Below are 20,321 nucleotides of genomic sequence, written 5' to 3'. Positions count from 1 at the left end.
ACATGGCCAAGGATGCTTTGAGTTCTGTCTTCCTCTCCAGGAGGCAACCATAAGGAAGGGAGGAAGGGCGCTGGGAGCCTGACACTGCACTCAGCCCTGTGTGTGGATGCGCTGGCCGGGCTGAGTCTGGGTGGCCCTCAGGGCAGCCAGAAAGGGGCCCATCGATGGGGGTGGATTCCAGACTCCCACGTCAAGCCCTGCTGACGTTAGATCTGGGACCAGGCTTTGATATCATCTCTTCCCACCTCCTCAAGGTGGGAAAACTGATGACCCAGAGGGGAGAAACGTTTTGCTCAAAGTACTACAGTGACTCTCGGGCCCAGAATCCAGCAAAGCAGAAGGGCGTTCAGGCCACCAGAGGTCGCCTCCATGAGCAGAGGCATGATGGCCCTTTCAGTGTGGTGTCGCCTGTGCCTGGCCCCTCACAGGCACGCAGCATTGATCGACTGAGGGATGCAGTGTGGAAAGCACACAGCCTGGGGACGCAGGCCCGTCTTGAAATGTCTCCACTCTGGGCCAGGTCTGCCTTTCTGGGTGAATTTCTGCATGTTGCTGAGCTCAGTTTCCCAAAATAAGACCACAAATCCAGCTGGTACAGGTACCTGAGCAGGGATTTGATCTACCGGGTCTCAGGGCTGATATTTCATATTGCACTCCCCCCCAACATTTTTTTATATATGCTCATTTCATTCATTCATTCATCCACTCAGAAAATATTTGTGGAGACCTACTACGTACCAGGCCCTGTTCTAGGCTCCGAGGATACAGCGGTGAACAAGGCAGATGGGGCCCTGCCCTCGAGGAACTTACATTCTAGAAGTTGGAGACAGACAGTGAGCAAAGATATAGGACAGGAAGCACCCTGAAGGAATGATAATGGGATGGAAGAAGTTGGAGACGGGTGCCTTAGATTGCACAGACGGGGAAGGAGATGACGCTTCATGTGCCATCTCAAAAGAAGCCCACTATGCAGAGAGCCTGAAAATGAATCCATTTCAGGGTGAAGTGTGAGGGTAGCAGGAGCCACAGGCCTCAGCCCTACAGAAAACACTGGGAATGCAAAGAGGGAACCGTTCCCGAAACATCCCAAGCAACCAGAGAACGCCCCTTGCCGGGGGTGGCAGGGACAGCGCAGCCGCCTGGGGTGCCCGCTCCCAGGTAGAGTGGGGTCTCACCCTCCGGCGCCTCTGCCTTCCAGGTGAAGCAGATCATGGAGGAGGCCGTCACACGCAAGTTTGTCCACGAGGACAGCAGCCACATCATCTCCTTCTGCGGTGAGTCGGTGGCCCCGGGCGGCCTTGAAAAGCGGCTTTCTCTCTGTGGGCTGCCCCGGGGCCGTGGCAGCTTTCTTTGAGCAGAGGTCCCCAGAGGTCATGCTTTCACTGCTTCGTAACTGCGAAGTGTTTTTCAGATTCCAAAGGGACTCCATTAGGGAATTTGGAAGTAGGGAAAAGATTAGAGAAGAGATTAAGAATGACATCTGTGCTCCGGAAGGACTTCCCTGGTGGCTCACATGGTAAAGCGTCTGCCTGCAATGCCGGAGACCTGGGTTCAATCCCTGGGTCCGGAAGATCCCCTGGAGAAGGAAACGGCAACCCACTCCAGCATTCTTGCCTGGAAAATCCCATGAACGGAGGAACCTGGTAAGCTGCAGTCCATGGGGTCACAAAGAGTCAGACACGATTGAGTGACTTCACTTTCACTTTCTGTGCCCCAGGAAGGGGTAATCACGGTCCACACGGAGAGATGACTCCCCTCCCTTGGGCTCCATTCACAGCGACCGCACCCCAGGCGACCGGGGAGCTTGCCTCTGAGGGATGGGCTCCGCCCCCTTTCCTCACCCAGGTAGAGAGACAGGATGGATGGGGACTTTAAGGAATCAAGAAGCCGTGGACACTTCCCGAGGGATCGCTCCCAGCTGGCTCAGCCAAGGAGGCAGGCCCGGGGCTCGGAGTGTGACTCAGCCCTCTCCCTCTCCTTGAACCTGTGAGGCCCATGGGGCTCCAGAAATAGCCTTGCTGCCAGGTTCTTACCGAACCTTCACAATGGCTAGAGGCACAGGCCCTGCGTGTCCCCGAAGTCAGGATTCAGCACATACGCAGCGTGTACGTATATGTGGGAGTGTTTCTTCCTCCCTAAAGACCTTTTAACCTCGTGATTGTGGAGTGTCTCTCCACGAAGGATGAGCTATCATGCCCCTCTCACGGTCTTGGCTCCACGGAGGGGCCCATTAGCTTCTGTCCGGGTGGCTGGGGACACCACCCATGGGCCCGCAACCATTTGAGCACACGCCACAGCCTGGGAAACCACAGATCTCAGTTCTGCTCTTTGGCCGCCCAGCTCTGCTCAGATCCCATCTCTGCCACTTCTTTGCTGGGTGACCTTGGGCAAGATCTTATTTTTTTAGGTGATATATCTTTAAGTACATAAATATAAATGAAAGTGAAAGTTGCTCAGTTGTGTCTGACTCTTTGCCACCCCATGGACTATGCAGTCCATGGAGTTCTTTCTCCAGGCCAGCATACCAGAGAAGGCAGCCTTTCCCTTCACCAGGGGATCTTCCCAACCCAGGGATGGAACCCAGGTCTCCCACATTGCAGACGGATTCTTTACTGGCTGAGCCACAAGGGAAGCCCCCTCAAAAAAAAAAAAATATATATATATACACAAATAAATAAATTAAATATTTGGCCACACTGCTTTGCTTGTAGGATCTTAGTTCCCTGAGCAGGGATTGAACCTGGGCCCGTGACAGTGAAAGCGCTGGTTCCTGGACCACCAGGGAATTCCCCAAAAGTATTTTATGTATGTAAAAATACATACATACACATGCCCATATACACACATATGTATATGGAAATATATGTCTCCATCACTTCATGGGAAATAGATGGGGAAACAGTGGAAACAGTGTCAGACTTTATTTTTCTGGGCTCCAGAATCACTGCAGATGGTGATTGCAGCCATGAAATTAAAAGACGCTTACTCCTTGGAAGGAAAGTTATGACCAACCTAGACAGCATATTAAAAAGCAGAAACATTACTTTGCCAACAAAGGTCCGTCTAGTCGAGGCTATGGCTTTTCCAGTAGTCATGTATGGATGTGAGAGTTGGACTCTGAAGAAAGCTGAATGCTTTTGAACTGTGGTGTTGGAGAAGACTCTTGAGAGTCCCTTGGACTGCAAGGAGATGCAACCAGTTCATTCTAAAGGAGATCAGTCCTGGGTGTTCATGGGAAGGACTGATGCTGAAGCTGAAACTCCAATACTTTGGCCACCTCATGCAAAGAGTTGACTCACTGGAAAAGACTCTGATGCTGGGAGGGATTGGGGGCAGGAGGAGAAGGGGACGACAGAGGATGAGATGGCTGGATGGCATCACCAACTCGATGGACATGAGTTTGGGTAAACTCTGGGAGTTGGTGATGGACAGGGAGGCCTGGCATGCTGCGGTTCATGGGGTCACAAAGTCGGACACAACTGAGCGACTGAACTGAACTGATATATAAATATAGATATAGATCTCTGGCTTTCTTTTTTCTCCTGGACATTGTTATTTGCAAAAAACTTAATATGCATGTCTGTTTCAGGGCTTGCTAGCATACCTACCAATTAAAGACTTAGAAGATCAAGACTTAGAAGATTTTAGCAAGTGATAAAAATCATAATAATTCTCTAACTGTGATCAAAGTTCAGGGGTGAGAGAAACGTGCTGGCATTAAATGAGGCCTGAAGGATGTCCCTGAGGTTTCTTTTGTCCGTTGTTCCTTATGAGCCATTATCAGAAAAAAAGGAACAATGTCTACCAAGCTGGACTAGATCATGAATTTAATCAATGTAAGCAAATGAAAAGTCCTAGATATTTAGGCAAAATCGAAGCTATTTTAAAGATGATCACCCAGGATATTTTAATTCGATGAGCAGATTAGGCAGTATGTGAACAGTCCTTCAAAGCCAAGTCACTGCTGACAGCAGCAGCAAGAATAGGACAAGCAATCGCCCAAAAACTTCTCAGCGTTTCTTCTTACGCATGGCATGGCCTTGCCAGGCCCTTAACCCTGCACGTGCTGGTGTCCTCCTCTATGAAACAACAGTAACTAGAAAACTGGCCTCTTGAGTTTCACTACAGGGATTAGGGAAGGTGAATCTTAACACTGGTCTGACGCCCAGCAGGTGCCCAGTAAGAGTGAGGAGTAGCTCTTAATAAGCTCACATTTCCCCATAGACATGGATTATGCGCCTGGTGCATACCAGTGTGAGCTCCTAGGCTGCTGTGTAAGACGGAAAGTCAGAAGACAAAGGCTGCTGAGGGACTTCCCTGCTGGTCCAGTGGCTGAGATGCCACGCTGCCAACGGAGGGGGCCCAGGATCGATCCCCAGTCAGGGAACTAGATCCCTCATGCCACAGCTAAGCCTTCACACGTCGCAACTGAAGATCCCGCTACAACCAAATAAATACATATTAATTTTTAAATAAAAAAAAAGTTAAGGCTGCTGAAAGTATCAGATATGTAAGATAGAGGTCATCAGAATGGCATGCACAGGGCCTGTTTCTTAGAAGGGAACAGTGAGGGGCAGAAAGGGAAAGTTATTTGCCTGAGGTCACACAGCAAGTTAGTGGTAGAACCCAGGCTACACCCCAGGTCTCTTGTTTGAGGAGGGCTGGACAGAGCCTCCAGGGGAGACCCAGAAATGGGAAGATTATGACTGAAACCTCTCTTCAAAGGCCCTTTGTGGAGGCACAGATGTTGTGAGCACACGCTGGGCTCAGACATGGGTATGGAGGCACAGATGTTGTGAGCACACGCTGGGCCCAGACGTGGGTATGACTCCCAGCTCCATCGCTCATTTGCTGGGTGGCCCTGGCAATTCAGTTCACCTCTGGGAGCCTCAGTTTCGACATCTGGAAAACGGGGATGGTTTTCCTTTCTGCCTGGCCATGGCGGAGATTGAATGAGATCCATAATGTTAGCTGTTACTGAAGGCACAGTCGTAATGACGGCAGTGTGATTCTTTTAACTGAAATAAAGCTAGGCAGTCGCGCAGTCCCGGCTCCCCTCCGTCATTGAGAGGAGTAATAGCTAACTTTCATGAAGCACACACACGTGCCAGGCTCTGGGCAAAGTGCTTTCCATGCATTCTCCCCACCTGATCCTGACAGCAACCTTATGAGGTTATTATTCATACTATCCCATTTTACAGATGAGGAAACTGAGACATGCGGAGGGGAACTGATTCGCCTCACCCCATCACACAGCTGGTTAGTGGCCAGGAGAAGATGTGAACAGAGGTGCTCTGACCCGGGGCAGCAAGCGTGGGTTCACCACCAAGCCCTCTTGCTCCCTTTTGAGGGGCCGGACAATGGAGAGGCATACAAGCTTTTAACTATGATGCTGTCATAGTGATGCTATGGGGCCCCAGACCTTCAAGGCACCTGTGTGTGACCAAGAAAGCCCAGAACCAGGCTGGGTGTGTGTGGGGGGTCATGGGCGGGGCCTGCTGACCGCGGTGTCCCTGCAGCGGCTGTGGAGGCCTGCGTCCTGCACGGGCTGCGGAGGCGGGCGGCTGGCTTCCTGCGCAGCAACAAAATCGCAGCGCTTTTCATGAAAGTGGGCAAGAGCTTCCCGCCGGCCGAGGAGCTGAGCCGCAAGGTGCAGGACCTGGAGCAACTGATTGAGAGCGCGTGAGTGCTGAGCGCGGGGTGTGGGCTGGGGCGCCCCCAGCGGACAGCCTGGGCTCCTCCCTGGGCTCTGCAAGAGCCTGTGCCTCCCAGCACCCTCTCCACTCTCCATTCTGCTCCTCAAAGCTGCCAGGGCCTTTCACACCCCGGGGCCTTTGCACATGCTGTACCCTCCTCCCAGTTCACACCCCTCATCTTCCGTGGTGGTTCCCTTGTCATCCCCAAGGATGGTAATGTCCTCTAACTGGTAGTAGATTCTAACCCTTGCCCCATTTCTCTTTTGTATCAGTCTGTTTATTATCTTCCCAATTGTTATCACCACCTATAATTTTTCATTCATTCATTTACTGTTAACCTGATTGTTATCAGTCCCCCCACTGGCCTCTGAACTCCATGAGGATAGGCAGCTGTATATGTGCTGCTCCCCATTAGGTCACCAGTGTCTGGGAGAGCACCCAGCACCCGGGAAAGGCCCAGGAAATGATTGTTGAATGAGTAAGTGCCTACTGAGCCAGGCCTGTGCCAAATGCAGGCAGATCGAAGTTTAATATAACCACATGGTCACCATCTGCATGGATCTGAGGCTCACGGTGAAGCAGCCACTTATAGGGGCATTGTCTTAGTGGCTCATGGCCTGAAAATGTGTAAATGAGTGCCTCCCACCAGAACCACCCCGAGTCCCAACTGCACAACCAAGCCCCCACCTGGAGCCCAGTCAGGAGTGGCAAATAGGTTTCATCCCCAGTTGGTGCTGGTGGCTGTGAGGTGGTTTCCTGCCAGAGCTCATTGCTTTTACAGGAGCCCAAAGACCAGCAGAGAACTGTCTTGTGGAAAGTTCTGGAGCTGTGAGTAGGTTTCGTGGGAAAGAGTGCGTGGATTGATTAGCCACATGTGTTATGGGCAAGAGAAGGGAGAGAGAGACAGGCAAGTCATGTGTCTGCCCTCGCCACCATGAGTGGCCACTCCACCCCACTGGGAGAGAAATGGCCCTTTCCTTGCCCTTCAGACCCTGCCAGCCCAGGGCTGCTGGCCAGAACTGCACCATGGGCAGTGCTCTGGACTTAGCATTGCCAGTTCCCATTTGGAATCTCACTCTTCAGCCACCTGGTCTTTAGGGGTCTTCCAGTCCCTCTGCTAAATTCCCAGGTGTCTGCTGATAGCTTCTTAAAGGAGGTGGATTTCCATGGACCTTCCATAACATTGGGAGCAGCTTTCTGATGGAGAAATGAGAGATGTCCATTCCAGGGGCCCATTCACTCATTTTTGCAATCATTCTTTTATGGGCATATTTACTGAGCCCCCGTACACGCCAGGCACTGTGCCGGGCCCTGGAGATGCAGGCGTGAAGCAGGGCCAAAGCTTGCCATGTGGTAGACTCTCGGTGTTTTATTTAAAAAGCAGTTGAATTGCATAATCCATGCCTTTGAGGTCCCATTGTGGAGGGGAAGACAGAGAAGTGAGCCAGAAGTTAAGCTGCAGAGATCCAGGGAACACAGAGGAGGGGCCCCTCCCCAGCTTCAGCTGGTGCACGAGGGCTTCCTGTCAGAGGGGGTGCCCTCCCTGAGACCTCAAGAGTGAGTAGAGTTCAACCAGATAATAGAGTGGGGAGGGAAGCCAGAAAGAAGCAGCCCCTCACAGAAAGTCCTCAGATGAAAGCTTGGCAGCTTCAGGGATCTGCAGAGATCTCTGGTTGGATCCTGGGGTCAGAGGCAGGGAGTGGTAAGGAGGTGGCCAGAGAGGTAGACAGGGGCAAGGTTGTAGAGCACCCTGCTTGTCGTGTTATAAAGCTTGCTTCTCCAGAGCAATGGGGGAGCCTCCAAAATGAGAGAAGAATCCAAGACTTTTCTTGGCCGGCACTGCTTTCCAGCTGAGAGAGAGAAAGTAAGAGACAGAGAAATTTCAGTATGAGAATCTGGCTCACCCATCACCAGTGTATGAAAGGGTCAGATTTAACCACGTCTTCACACCCACTGGGTGTTGTTATTTTTTCAACTCTTCTCCCATTCTCCAGGAGCAGTGTGGGCTCCTGCTGTTGTTCTAATTGCCATTCTTTCATTTCTTAGAGAAGTTGGACACTTTCCCATTTGCATATTGATCCTGTTGGATTTCCTCTGTTGTATCTATTCTCTTTCTTTGCTGGTCTCAAAGGCGAAATCAGATCCAGGGCCTCCAGGAGAATGTGCGAAAGCTGCCAAAACTGCCCAGCCTGTCCCCACTTGCCATCAAGCACCTGTGGATCCGCACAGCCTTGTTTGAGAAGGTCCTGGACAAAATTGTTCATTACCTTGTGGAAAACAGCAGGTGAGTGGGAAGGAACACTTGGGTGCACTCTGCTTCCACCTGCTGGCCATCTTGGGAATTGCGCCCTCTCTCACAGAGCTGCTTTCTTTTTGCCCTCTTGATATACACTTGATTTGAAAGTGACTAATAAGGACTTCCTGGTTGTTTGACTCTAAACTAGCCAAAGTTAGAACCTTGGGAAGGTTTGGGTGCTTATTAGCAATGCAGGATCTTCAGAACTGGGGTGGGGTGTAAGGATCTTACAGTCTTAAGAGATGTTTCTTTTCCCGTGAGTGAAGCCCACAGTCCATTCACTATGTGACCCTAGGGGAGTCATTTAACTTCTCTGTGCCTCTGGTGTCTCTTCTGGTGAATGGGACAGGATGGGAATTGCTGCCACTCTGGAGAAGAGGCGAGAAAAGGAGTTAGTGAGCACACAGCATTTTGGAAAGGCCTAGTGGTATTTTTTACATTTTCTCTCCTAGCTCAGATTGCCCAGGTATAGAGGTTTTATGGCGTCGCACAGAGTCAGACATGACTGAAGCGACTTAGCAGCAGCAGCAGCAGCAGCAGAGGTTTTGTAGTGCAAGTCTTCTTGGCATGCATTCATCTGTGGATCTGTTTACTCATCCACTAAATAATTAATGAACATTTACGATGCCAGGCAGTAACCTAGATGTTGAGGATACACTGGTCTTGCCTGTCATGTTAAGGAACTTGGATATTATGAAGAGAGCAATGAGGAGCTACTGGCAGATCTGTGATCTGAGAGTCCTCATGGCCAGCACTCCTTTCCTTTGCCCGTTTGCTAGGAAAATATGTCTGAAAGTGCAGAGCAAAGTGCTTCCCCTCACGAAGCTTGCATTTAGCAGGGAGAACAGGCCGATAGTAATCGTGATAATCTGTGATGAGTGTGCCAGGACGGATGATGGGTGGCGATTAGTTTCCTCTGGGTCGTCAGGGAAAGTGTCCTGGAAGATGGGACAGTCAAACTTCAATTTGAAGGGCGTGTTACCCAGCAGAAGGGTGTGGGGAAAAGTGTTCCCAGCGGAGGGAACAGCAGGCACAAAGGCCTGGAGGCCAGAGAGGAACTGAAAGAAATCCAGGCTCCAGAGCTCCAGTTAACCTCTTCACCTTCTAGTAATTTATAGCACCTCTCTGCCCCCTGCCTTGCTGTGGGTCCAGGTTCTATGTAGTTACTGCCTTTGGCATGAGCTTGAGTTTTCCTGCTGAAGAAATTGGTCATGTTTATTTAGTAGTTTATTCGAGTAGCTTATTTATTTATTAGAGTAGTTTATTAGGGCTTCCAAGGTGGCTCAGATAGTAAAGAATCTGCCTGCAATGCAGGAGACCTGAGTTCAATCCCTGGATCAGGAAGATCCCCTGGAGAAAGAAACGGCTGCCCTCTCCAGTATTCCTGCCTGTTGGATTCCATGGACAGAGAGCCTGGTGGGCCCCAGTCCTTGGGTCACAAAGAGTCAGACATGACTGAGCAACTAAGACACAGATTAGCAATACCAACGCACTGTTTCTTCATTAAACACTTTGGATTTTAGATCCACACAGAATTGAAACAGTAGTACAGAGAATTCTTGCCTACCCTAAGTGTTAACATCCTACATAACCATACTACAAGTCTCAAAACCAAGACATTGCCATTGGCGTAGTACGTTAACCAACCTCACTCTTTATTTTTTTTGCTATATAATTCTATGAAAGTTTAATACATGCCTAGTTTCATAAAACCCACACCACACTCAGGCTACAGAATACTGTACCAAAGAACCCATCACCCTGAAGAGACTCCCTGGGGCTGCCCTCTAAGTCACATCTTACTCCCATCTACGCCTGCGATTCTTAAGGCATTATTTCCAGGTTGTGGTCACATAACTGTGCTGATTTGGGGAACAGAAACTGAGCGGTGGACTGGAAAGTGTCTCCAAGTCTTAGCTTCAGATCTGACACTGAAATGTATAAACTTGATGTTGAGCACGTCCAGGGCACGTCATTCTGCCCTGGCCAGCATTCTGGATGACTGAAGGTTTCTTTGGGGTGATATTACAGTCACGTCACGTTTAGTGAGAACCTCTCCCAATGTCAGAACATAGTACATGAAGTTGGACATTTATTCCTCCCAGCAGCCCTGGGTGAGTGAGTTCTGTCTTTCTTCCTGTTTATAGCTAAAGGACACTGAAGCTCAGAGAGGGTAGTCACCTGTCCAGGGACACACAGGGAGGGAGGAGCCAGGCTGGCCTCCCAGGTAGTATGTCCAACTCTAGATTCTGGGCTCTTCACCTGCTGCTGTTGAACGGGAAGAAGAGCTGAACTGGCTGGAATAGCCTACATCCACCTACTGTGCGGCCTCGGACAAGTCACTTCCCCTGTCTGGGCCTGAGATCCCTCAGGAGTCAGGACAAGGTCCTTTCCATTCTGGAGTTCTGTTTCTAGACTGTATGAATTTGCAAAGAATTTGAGGCCAGTACGCGACAATTCAGGCTTCCCTGGTGATTCAGACGGTAAAGAATCCACCTGCAATACAGGAGACCCTGATTCGAAAAGATCCCCTGGAGAAGGGAATGACTCCCCACTCCAGTATTCTTGCCTGGAGAATCCTATGTGGGGTCTCAAAGAGTCGGACACGACTGAGCGACTGAGCACACACAACTCAAACGAACAAAAACAGAAACCATTCAGCTCAAACACCATTGACGGCATCGCATGTTATTTTGGAGAGTCAGAGGCCAGGAGGCATTTCTGATCATGTCAGCCCAGCATCATCTGCATGGGTTACCCAGACGGGAAGGCCTGTTAGTACAGCTTTTGGGGACACACCACAGCTAAAATGTTTTATTGCCTCGATAACATTAGAAGAGCAGACGTCATCTGACCCTCTAAGTGCCTTCCTGTCTGAGATGGAAGATGCAAGAGAAGCAGATAGAATCAGCCAGGCCTCAACAGCCTTCTAATGATTGTTCCTGTTATTATCATTAAGGCTTTTCCACAGCCTTTGTATTAGGCAGTTACAGCCAAGTGCTGTGCTAAGTGCCTGACATCTGTTGTCGCTCTCAAACGTCCTTAGGCAGCCCATAATATTATCATTATGCCCATTTTGCAGATGGGGCAGTTGAGGCTCACAGCAGTAACTGGGTGACCAGAGGGACATTGAACCCAGTCTGTCGGCTCTCAACCATCAGGCTGTAGTTGACTCTGCGCCCTCTGCTGGTCACCATCCAACCCTGCATGTCCTTTCCTCTTGCTAGTAAGTATTACGAGAAAGAAGCTCTCCTGATGGACCCGGTGGACGGCCCCATCCTTGCATCTTTGCTGGGTAAGTGGCCCAGCCAGCGCCCTGAGCCTCATCTGGATCTCGGTCTCAGCTCGAGGGGTCACCTCCGAAGGGCCTGTCTCGCCCCACTCCAGCCTCCCACCTTCAAAACTGGTCCCTGCCTCTCGATTTCAGGCTCCTGCGCTGGTCCCTCTTTGGCAGGAAGGAGCCTGGGGTACCCTAGCTGCTGGAGGGGAGGAGTAGGGAAATAAGTGGTCCTGCTGGTGGGAGAAGGGAAGGAGGACTCTCCAGGCGATGGGCTCCCAGCCCCATCTGCTCCGCAGTGGGGCCCTGCGCCCTGGAGTACACCAAGATGAAGACTTCCGACCACTTCTGGACGGACCCCTCGGCCGATGAGCTCGTCCAGAGGCACCGCATCCACAGCTCGCACCTGAGGCAGGACTCGCCCACCAAGCGCCCGGCCCTCTGTGTGAGTGGGGAGGACAGTGGGGCCCCGGGGGGGAGTCCAGCTGAGTTCTGGACTCCGCATGGAGGTGGGGAGTGGACTGGGGCCTTGACGGTCACTTCAGGCCTCACCCGCCACCTGCCCGCACGTTGCCAGATCCAGAAAAGGCATTCGAGTGGCAGCATGGACGACCGGCCCTCCCTCTCTGCCCGTGACTATGTGGAGTCCCTGCATCAGAACTCCCGCGCCACCCTGCTCTACGGCAAGAACAACGTTCTGGTCCAGCCGGTGAGAGTCCCTGTCTTGGCCCAGGGCTTCCACTGCGGGTCTGGCTCCAGGTTACAGAGGAGGGGGGTCCCTGTGGCCCCAGATTGCTCATCCATCTATCCATCCATCCACTCACTGATCCGCCTGTTCATGCATCTGCCAATATCTCCATCTCTCCATCTGTTCACCCACAGGCTGGTATGTCCTTCTATTCAATCATCCATCCATTCATCTGTCAGTATCCCACCCAGCCAGCCAGTCAACTCTCTTCCAGCCTCTGTATTCACCCATCCCTCTGTTTGTGCATCCGTTCACCATTTTTTATCCATCTGCCTATATTTACATCCACCCAGCCACCTAACCATTCATCCATCCATCTGTCCATCATTATGTCCATCCATCCATCCATCCATCCTTCTATCCATCATCAACTCCACCCATTAATCATCCATCCATTCATCTGTCAGTATCCCACCCAGCCAGCCAGTCAACTCTCTTCCAGCCTCTGTATTCACCCATCCCTCTGTTTGTGCATCCGTTCACCATTTTTTATCCATCTGCCTATATTTACATCCACCCAGCCACCTAACCATTCATCCATCCATCTATCCATCATTATGTCCATCCATACATTCATCCATCCTTCTATCCATCATCAACTCCACCCATTAATCATCCATCCACCCATCTTTAACCTCCATCCGTCCATTTGTCCATTTGTTTTCCAGTCCATCTATCCACTGCCTGTCCACCCTGCTGTCTTATCTATCATTCTCCCTTGTCATCACTCACTCACTTAGTTCCCTCATCTTTGCTGAACCTGCTCTGCACAGGGTGCTTAGGATATCAAGGGGAACGTCTTCACAGCCAGTGCTTATGGAGTGCAGATACTGGTGTGTATGTAGGAAGGAAGCAGCCTTCCTGTGTACACAGTCACTTTTCCAATCAGATCACAGTCTATCATCTTTTCGAAGACATTTTTAAAAGCCCCCATACTCTGCATGTGGAGTAAAAACCATTACACAGAACCTCATTGAGGGGTCAACAGTATAAACGTCTGTAACTGAGTCTGCACAAGACTGGGCAAGAATGACTATGTCACAGTTGTAAGATAACTGCTGATTATAAGACGCATCCCCACTTCAGGTGCATTAAAATGTGAAAAAACAGTTTTGTGCCTTAGAATCGATGAAATATGGCAAGGATGCTACCTCCCAGGGTTGCAGTGTGGTTGAGATGATACTGGTGGAGCAGAGCCAGGCTCGGTACACCCTGAGTGCTCAGTAAATGTTGGTTGTCTGTCTCCACATGTTTTTGGGGGTGGGTCTGAAAGGAGGAGGGCTGCCTCTTACATGTGAGTCTTGGAGCCCCCTCCACCGCACCCCACTTGGGATAAAGTGGAGCAAGTGAGAAGCTCAGCAGATGAATTGGGAAGGCGGAGGATGGAGCTGCTGGGCGGGGAGCATGGACGGGATATCTGGGGAGGGGCTTCTGGGTAACATCTGTGGGATGGGACATGGAGCTCAGCTGCGCTCTCTTTCTCGCTTAAGACTGGCCACAGTGATGGCAGATAAATGCCTTCTGTTTTGAAAAAGGTATTGTTGAAAGGGCAGAGCCCCATTCCTTGTTCTAAAGACCACCCCCCGACCCCACCTTTGCATTAGGGCCCTGGGTACAGTGGGCGGCTCTCACAGCTGGACCCCGTAGAACCAAACCCATCCTGGTGGTTGGTTGCAGAGGGCTTTGTTTGGCACAGCCACGTGGAGGGAGGGTCAGGGTCTTCCCAGTGGACATGGCCTTGGAGGGAATGAGCCAACCTCTTGGTTCTGGTTATGTGCCTGCGAGTCCCATAGGCCAGGGCTTGAGTCCACTGTGACTCTGGCACCACGGACCAGGCCTGAGTCCTCCTTTCTCTGCAGAGAGACGACATGGAGGCTGTGCCGGGGTACCTGTCCCTGCACCAGACGGCTGACGTCATGACCTTGAAGTGGACGCCCAACCAGCTGATGAACGGGTCTGTGGGGGACCTGGACTATGAGAAGAGGTAAGTCCCTCCCTTCCCCTTAGCACAGGGATGATTGAGCCCTGTCCCTGTGCCCCGCCCCTGGCCCTGATCTGTTCATGGGATCTGAGAACCAACTGGAAGAGTCTTAGGGGGTGGGAATTAGGCAGTGCCTTGAGCAAACACCACCGGGAGAGAGAAACACTAACAAAGATCTTGTAAGCCCAGAAATGGCAATACTCCCCGGTCTCCAGCCCCATTACCCATCACCCAATGCAAAAGGAAGCTGGAGGTGTTGGTGTGAGCATCTCGTCCAGGGCTCCTGGATGCCCTGTGAGTTATAAGACCCAACAAAGGCCTTGGAGTCATGCTCCTAAGAGACCTGGTGGCTGGGGATTCTATTATTATTGTACACGTTCTTGACTTCCTCAGAACTTTTGCTTATGGGGAATTTCTAACATAAAGGGCTTCCCTGATGGCTCAGTTGGTAAAGAATCCATCTGCAATGCGGGAGACCCAGGTTCGATCCCTGGGTTGGGAAGATCCCCTGGAGAAGGAAAACGCTACCCACTCCAGTATTCTGACCTGGAGAATTCCATGGACTGTATAGTCCATGGGGTCGCAAAGAGTCGGACATGACTGAGCGACTTTTCACTTTTTCACTTTCTAACATGAAAGTAGAAAGAACTCAAGTACCCATCACACAGCCCTAACAACCTCCCCCTCACCCTCCTCTGCCCTGCGTATTGCCCTGCAGTAGCAAACAGATGTCATAGGATTATAGGATTTTATCTAGAAGTTTATATACATACTTGTAAATATATGTATGTGTGTATGCATATATGTGTTTATATACATGTGTATGTGTGCATGTGCGTGTGTGTGTGTGTGTGTGTGTATATATATATATATATATGAATAGAATAAGGACTCTCTTCAAGGGCCATAAACAGAGCACTGTTACTGTGTTCTGTGTGATGTTAAACCTCAGTGTGATTACCGCCAGGCTTTGGTGTGATTAATTTCATTCTCTAAGCTGATCACTTCCTGAGCAGAGGTTCCCATCTGTCCTCAGAGAGGGTAATTGGGAGGTACAGTCAGTCCTCAGCTGGGTCGGATAATTCAACTCCAGCCAGACACCTGAGTTTCTTATGGAGAAATCCTCTGGGAGCCAGGAAACACTCTTGCCCTTGAACCTTATCTCAGCTTATTCATCTGAAACCTCAATATCAGACCTTCTATGACCTCCCAGCTGAGTTCAGATTGCACATAGCCCTGAATCTCCTTCTTAGCATTTACAAAATCTTAATAAATCTGTCCCTACTTGTGTTCTGACTGTCTCACCCTTTAGATCTCAGTTCTATGAAGGCAAGGAATCTGTCTTCCTCACTTCTTCTCCCCAGCGTCTGCTGGTGACAGAAAACCAAAGTCAAGCTGCCTGAAGCATTGGCTCGCATGAACCGAAAAAAATGCAGGGGTGGGTGGTGGCTTCAGGCGTGGCTGGATCCAGAGGCTCAAATGAGGACCTGACCTCTTTCCATCTCTTGGCTCTCCTTCCCTGACTGTTGACTCCGTTCACAGGCAGGCTCTTCTTGCATAGGGCCCGCTACATCTCCAGACTTCTGTCAGCCTTACCGCTACGCTCCTAGCACAAACAAGCCTTTCTTCCCCAGAGAGTTCTCACATAGATCTAATAATTGCGTCTCACTGGTTCTGCTTGGGTCAAGGTCCGGAACAGTGTCATATGATATCAGCCAAGCCAGGGTCAGGTGCCCATTCCTGGAGTCCTGAAGGGGGAGGGTAGGAGAGGTCAGCCTCAGCCACATGGACTGAGGTTAAAGACATATGTGTGTAGGGAAAGCTGGAAAACTGGGATACTGGAGGCAGAAGAAGGGGAGATAGAGTCTGGGAAGTCTGGGGACAAGGAAGTTGGGGGTTAGGTGGTCCTGGTGAGGAGGGTGAAGGAGCCTGTGGGTGGGGCTTCGCCATGACGAGTGGGACAGGCATCCTGCAAGCCTGACCCTCCCGCCCCTTCCAGTGTCTACTGGGACTACGCCATGACCATCCGCCTGGAGGAGATTGTCTACCTGCATTGCCATCAGCAAGGTATGGACCGTGGGTAGACATGGGGCTTCTTCCCCGCCCCCTTATTATCCGTGCAGCCTCAGACGAATGACCTCACCTCTCTGAGCCTCAGTTTCCACATCTGTAAAATGGGGATAGTAACAGTGTCTGCTCATGGGGTTGTTGTGAGGATCAAGTGACATTTGTTAAGGGCTCAGCGTCAAAGCCATGTGTCAGGCGCGGTTCTCACTATTCACGTTTAATTGTTGCTACAACCCAGTGCCAGAGGCACCGTCGTTCCCATCTTAGAGCCGAGGGAGCAGCACGGTGCACAGACAGCCTTTCTAAGCTCCCCAGTCTGGTCCCAAATCCAGGCCTTTGTCCCTCCGAGTTCAGTGTTCTGAAAATTGAAGATTTATAACTGGAGTTTATAGCTCAAAGAAGGTATGTTCTGAATAAGCAAAAGGCCATCCTGCTTTAGAAAGCAAGGAATCTGCACCTCACCAAGGCATAAAAGATAGTAGTTTAAGCCTATTTAATGAAACACACCTGGGTTCAAATCCAGGCTCTGCTACTCACCAGCTGTGTGGCCTTGGGCAAGTGACATAGCCTCTCTGAGCCTCAGTTTTATCATTTGCAAAACAGGCAATAATAGATATGCCTCACAGGCTGTTTTGAGTATTACATAAGACAGTGCCGTTAATGTGCTATGTGTGTGTATGGTACATGCTTAAGGCATGTAATGCATGCCCTGCAGAGGGATCTGTCTGACAGCCTCCATACAGAAATAGGTCAGGTCAACCTGTCCGGGGTGTTTGAGGGTGTCGTCATCTTCCTTTGTCGGGTGGCTGCAGGGAGGCCGCCCACCTTCGTCTTGGCCTTGTCCGGTCATTCTCCAGTCGATGGCCATGGCGGGTAGGATGAGGGAGACTCAGAGGAGGTGAAAACTGCCCCGACCTTCTGCCCAGGCCTTTCCCAGAGCCTCGGAGCGGGACCCCTGGGTCTGGCTGGGAATGTCTGGGGAGGAGGGGGCATCCCCACGCCTCATCGTGACTTCCTGCCGGGTCTCCTCTGGCCGGGTCGCGGCGGCAGTGGACAGCGGCGGGACGGTGGTGCTGGTCAGCCAGGACGGGATCCAGAGGCCGCCCTTCCGCTTCCCCAAGGGAGGACACCTCCTGCAGCTCCTCTCATGCCTGGAGAACGGGCTGCTCCCTCACGGACAGCTGGACCCACCGCTCTGGTCTCAGCGGGGGAAGGTGAGTGATCGTGGGGGCCCAGGGAGGCAGGGCTGGGGGTCAGCCGTGGGGAGTGCCCTTCTTGCCTTCGGGCCCTTGTGTGGCTGCGTGGGCTCATGCATGCCCCACAGGAGCCCCCGGGCTGTACAGGTTGCAGGACAGGTGTGTCCCAGGGGCCAGGCATTGGGGTGTGTTCTTTCAGGGCAAAGTATTCCCCAAACTGCGCAAGCGAAGCCCCCAGGGTTCATCCGAGTCCACGTCTTCAGACAAGGAAGACGACGAGGCCACAGATTACGTGTTCAGGATCATCTACCCTGGCATGCAGTCCGAACTTGGTAAGCTGCCCTGGCCCTCGGCTCGGGGAATCAATCTGTTTAGCTGGTCCTGAAATTGACTTTAGCTACGTGGGACCAGAGGACAAGAGATGTGAATTCTGGGGTTAGTAGGGGAACTTGGAATCAGGAAATTCGGGTATCGACAGCCTTGATTTTCCCCCAAATGAATAACCACTCTCTGCTTGGCTAACTTAGGTGTCCCTGGCTGTGAGGTGCCATGGGGTAGCAGCTGTGACATGGGCTCTGGAATCCTGGTTGAACTTGGGCAAATCCCTTCACCCCTCTGTGCCTTGGTTTCCTCATCTGTAAAATGGGGATGTTCATAGCACCTATTTCACAGGACTCTCACGAGGATCAAATGAGATAAAGTACTTGGCACAGAAAGAACACTCCAATGCTATTATGTGCTTGTCACTGTTTTCTTTTTACTTCAACAGATTGTTGTAAGGATTCAGTGAGATAATAAGCTGGTCATTGTAGAGCCCATAGAATGAGGCCTCAAGTAGTTGTCAAGACAGCAGAGGGGGTGATTCCCCGGCAGTCCAGTGGTTAGAACTCTGCATTTTCACTGCCGAGGGAGCGGGCTCCATCCCTGGTTGGGGAACTGAGATCCAGCAAGTCATGCAGCGCGGCCAAAAAATTAAATAAAAGACAGCAGAGGGGAAGGGCAACCCTAGACACTGGCACACGAGGCTATAATGTATGTCCTGCCATTTGCATGGTGCCTGCTGGGAAGTAGATGCTTAGTGAATGGAAACTGAGCTTACTACAAAGATCGTCAATTCCAGAGGGCTGTGGTGGTGATTAAATGAATTAATATTTGGAAAATTCTCAAAAGGAAGCCTGGCATTTGTTAGGCACTGTATGCATATCTGTTAAACAAGTGAGTAATAAGTTATAGCTTGTTTCTGTAAACCTCATTTTATCTAACCCTCTGTGACCCTGTTGTTCCCATTCGATGGATAATGGCTCCGAGAATCCCTTTGTCTAAGTGACCACAGCTGGCGGTGAGGACGTTTTTAGAGCAGACGTCCTCCCTGGTGAGGTTGGACTCCTTGTGCCAGGCCTCCTAATGCCCGCGCTCACATCCAGTGCTGTCAGGGCTGGGGTGTGGGGCAGGCTTGGTGGTAAGGCCTTGGTTTAGCCTGTGTTTTCACCTGCGTTCCTTTATGGCCCGTTAGGAGCAAAGCCTCACATTCCTGTGTCATTAAGAGCCACAGAGTGCCCTGACGTGTATCCCTACATCTGTTCCCACCCAGGACCGAGGTCTGGAGCTGCCCCAGCCTCTCCGTGGTACCACGTCCCCCCAGAGAGCTGATTCATCCTAGGGGCCAGATGCCCTGCGGCTGCCTTCCCTGGCAGCTCGCTCTACGGGGACCCACCCAACAAATGATTTGTAGGCTCTCGCTGGGAGCCAGGCTGGGTGCTCGACGTCTTTCCTCTTTGGGGAATATCCACGTTAGCCTGTCGTGGCCCCGCGTGTGCCAGGGGAACAGATGCTGGCTGCGCCCACTCACACCCTCTGTGTGTGCAGCTCCACGGCCATCTGCCAGCTAAGTGTCTCCTTGCCTAAGGGTTTCTCCAGCCACCAGGGTTCCTTCTGCCCGTGGGTGGGGTGGACTACAATCAGTGCCTCCCTGGAGCAGTCAGCGACTGGAAGGAGCTGTGTATAAACGCCCCAGCTCCCTCACCCCTCGAGTGAGAACATTCTGAAACGTGTGTTCTGCATGTGTCCGAGAGACGCCTCATGAGATCAAGTGCCAGTTATCCATGACAGCAACATACATGGTGACTAACTCGCTACTCTGCTCGCCCTTCTCCTCCTGGGTCCTTTATCTCTCCCTACCTGTGCTTTTTGGAAACGTCTCCCAACTTGCACCTAAATCCTTGTCTGCCTTGTCACCAAGTCTGTGTGTTTAAAACAGGGTTTCTCAATCTTAGCGCTACTGGCATTTAGGATGGAATAATTCTTTGCAGTGGGGGCGGTCCTATGCCCTGCCCAGGATGTATATTAAAAACTGAACATCACTTTGCCAACAAGTAGTCACGTATGAATGTGAGAGCCATACCATAAAGAAGGCTGAGCACCGAAGAATTGACTTTTGAACTGTGGTGCTAGAAAAGACTCTTGAGAGTCCCTTGAACAGCAAGATCAAACCAGTCAATCTTAAAGGAAATCAACCCTTAATGCTCACTAGAAGGACTGATGATGAAGCTCCAATACCTTGGCCACCTGATGCAAAGAGCCAACACACTGGAAAAGACCCTGATGCTGGGAAAGATTGAAGGCAAGAGGAGAAGGGGGCAGCAGAGGATGAGATGGTTGGATGGCATCACCGACTCAATGGACATGAACTTGGGCAAACTTCGGGAGATGGTGAGGGTCAGGGAGGCCTGGAGGGCTGCAGTCCATAGGGTCACAGAGTCGGACACGACTTGGTGACAGAACAACAAGAAAACATTTTTGTGGTGTGGGCTGTCCTTTGCACTGTAGAATGTTGAGCAGCTTCCTAGGTCTCCACTCACTGGATGCCAAGTAGTGAATCCGTCCCCACCACCAGCACCACACTGTGACAGCCAGAAATGTCTGCAGACATCGCCAAGTGTCCCTTGGAAGGCCGGCAGCACCCCAGTTGAGACCCACTGGTCTAGGGCAAGGACGGTTTAGGGAGTCAACAGCCAACAGGAGAACAATGAGAGAGTATGAAGAGGCTCTCGGGGTCTGATC

At 51.2% G+C, this 20,321-nt stretch overlaps 1 protein-coding gene across 2 annotated transcripts in view; it reads left to right on the top strand.

Annotated features, from left to right (window-relative positions):
* Positions 1-20,321, top strand: part of SGSM1 (small G protein signaling modulator 1) — a 73,444-nt gene that overhangs the window by 22,883 nt on the left and 30,240 nt on the right. For both annotated transcript variants that reach the window (XM_070385953.1, XM_070385952.1), the window contains exons 3-12: positions 1,199-1,274; positions 5,520-5,682; positions 7,828-7,980; positions 11,220-11,287; positions 11,569-11,714; positions 11,847-11,978; positions 13,877-14,001; positions 15,998-16,065; positions 17,116-17,279; positions 17,461-17,593. In XM_070385953.1, coding sequence (XP_070242054.1) covers positions 1,199-1,274; positions 5,520-5,682; positions 7,828-7,980; positions 11,220-11,287; positions 11,569-11,714; positions 11,847-11,978; positions 13,877-14,001; positions 15,998-16,065; positions 17,116-17,279; positions 17,461-17,593 — 1,228 coding nt within the window. The remainder of the gene's footprint in view (positions 1-1,198; positions 1,275-5,519; positions 5,683-7,827; positions 7,981-11,219; positions 11,288-11,568; positions 11,715-11,846; positions 11,979-13,876; positions 14,002-15,997; positions 16,066-17,115; positions 17,280-17,460; positions 17,594-20,321) is intronic.

The sequence above is a fragment of the Bos mutus genome, chromosome 17 (assembly GCF_027580195.1).
Source record: "Bos mutus isolate GX-2022 chromosome 17, NWIPB_WYAK_1.1, whole genome shotgun sequence".
NCBI lineage: Eukaryota > Metazoa > Chordata > Mammalia > Artiodactyla > Bovidae > Bos > Bos mutus.
The sequence above is the reverse complement of the archived record's forward strand: the minus strand, read 5'-3'. Positions and strand labels throughout refer to the sequence as shown.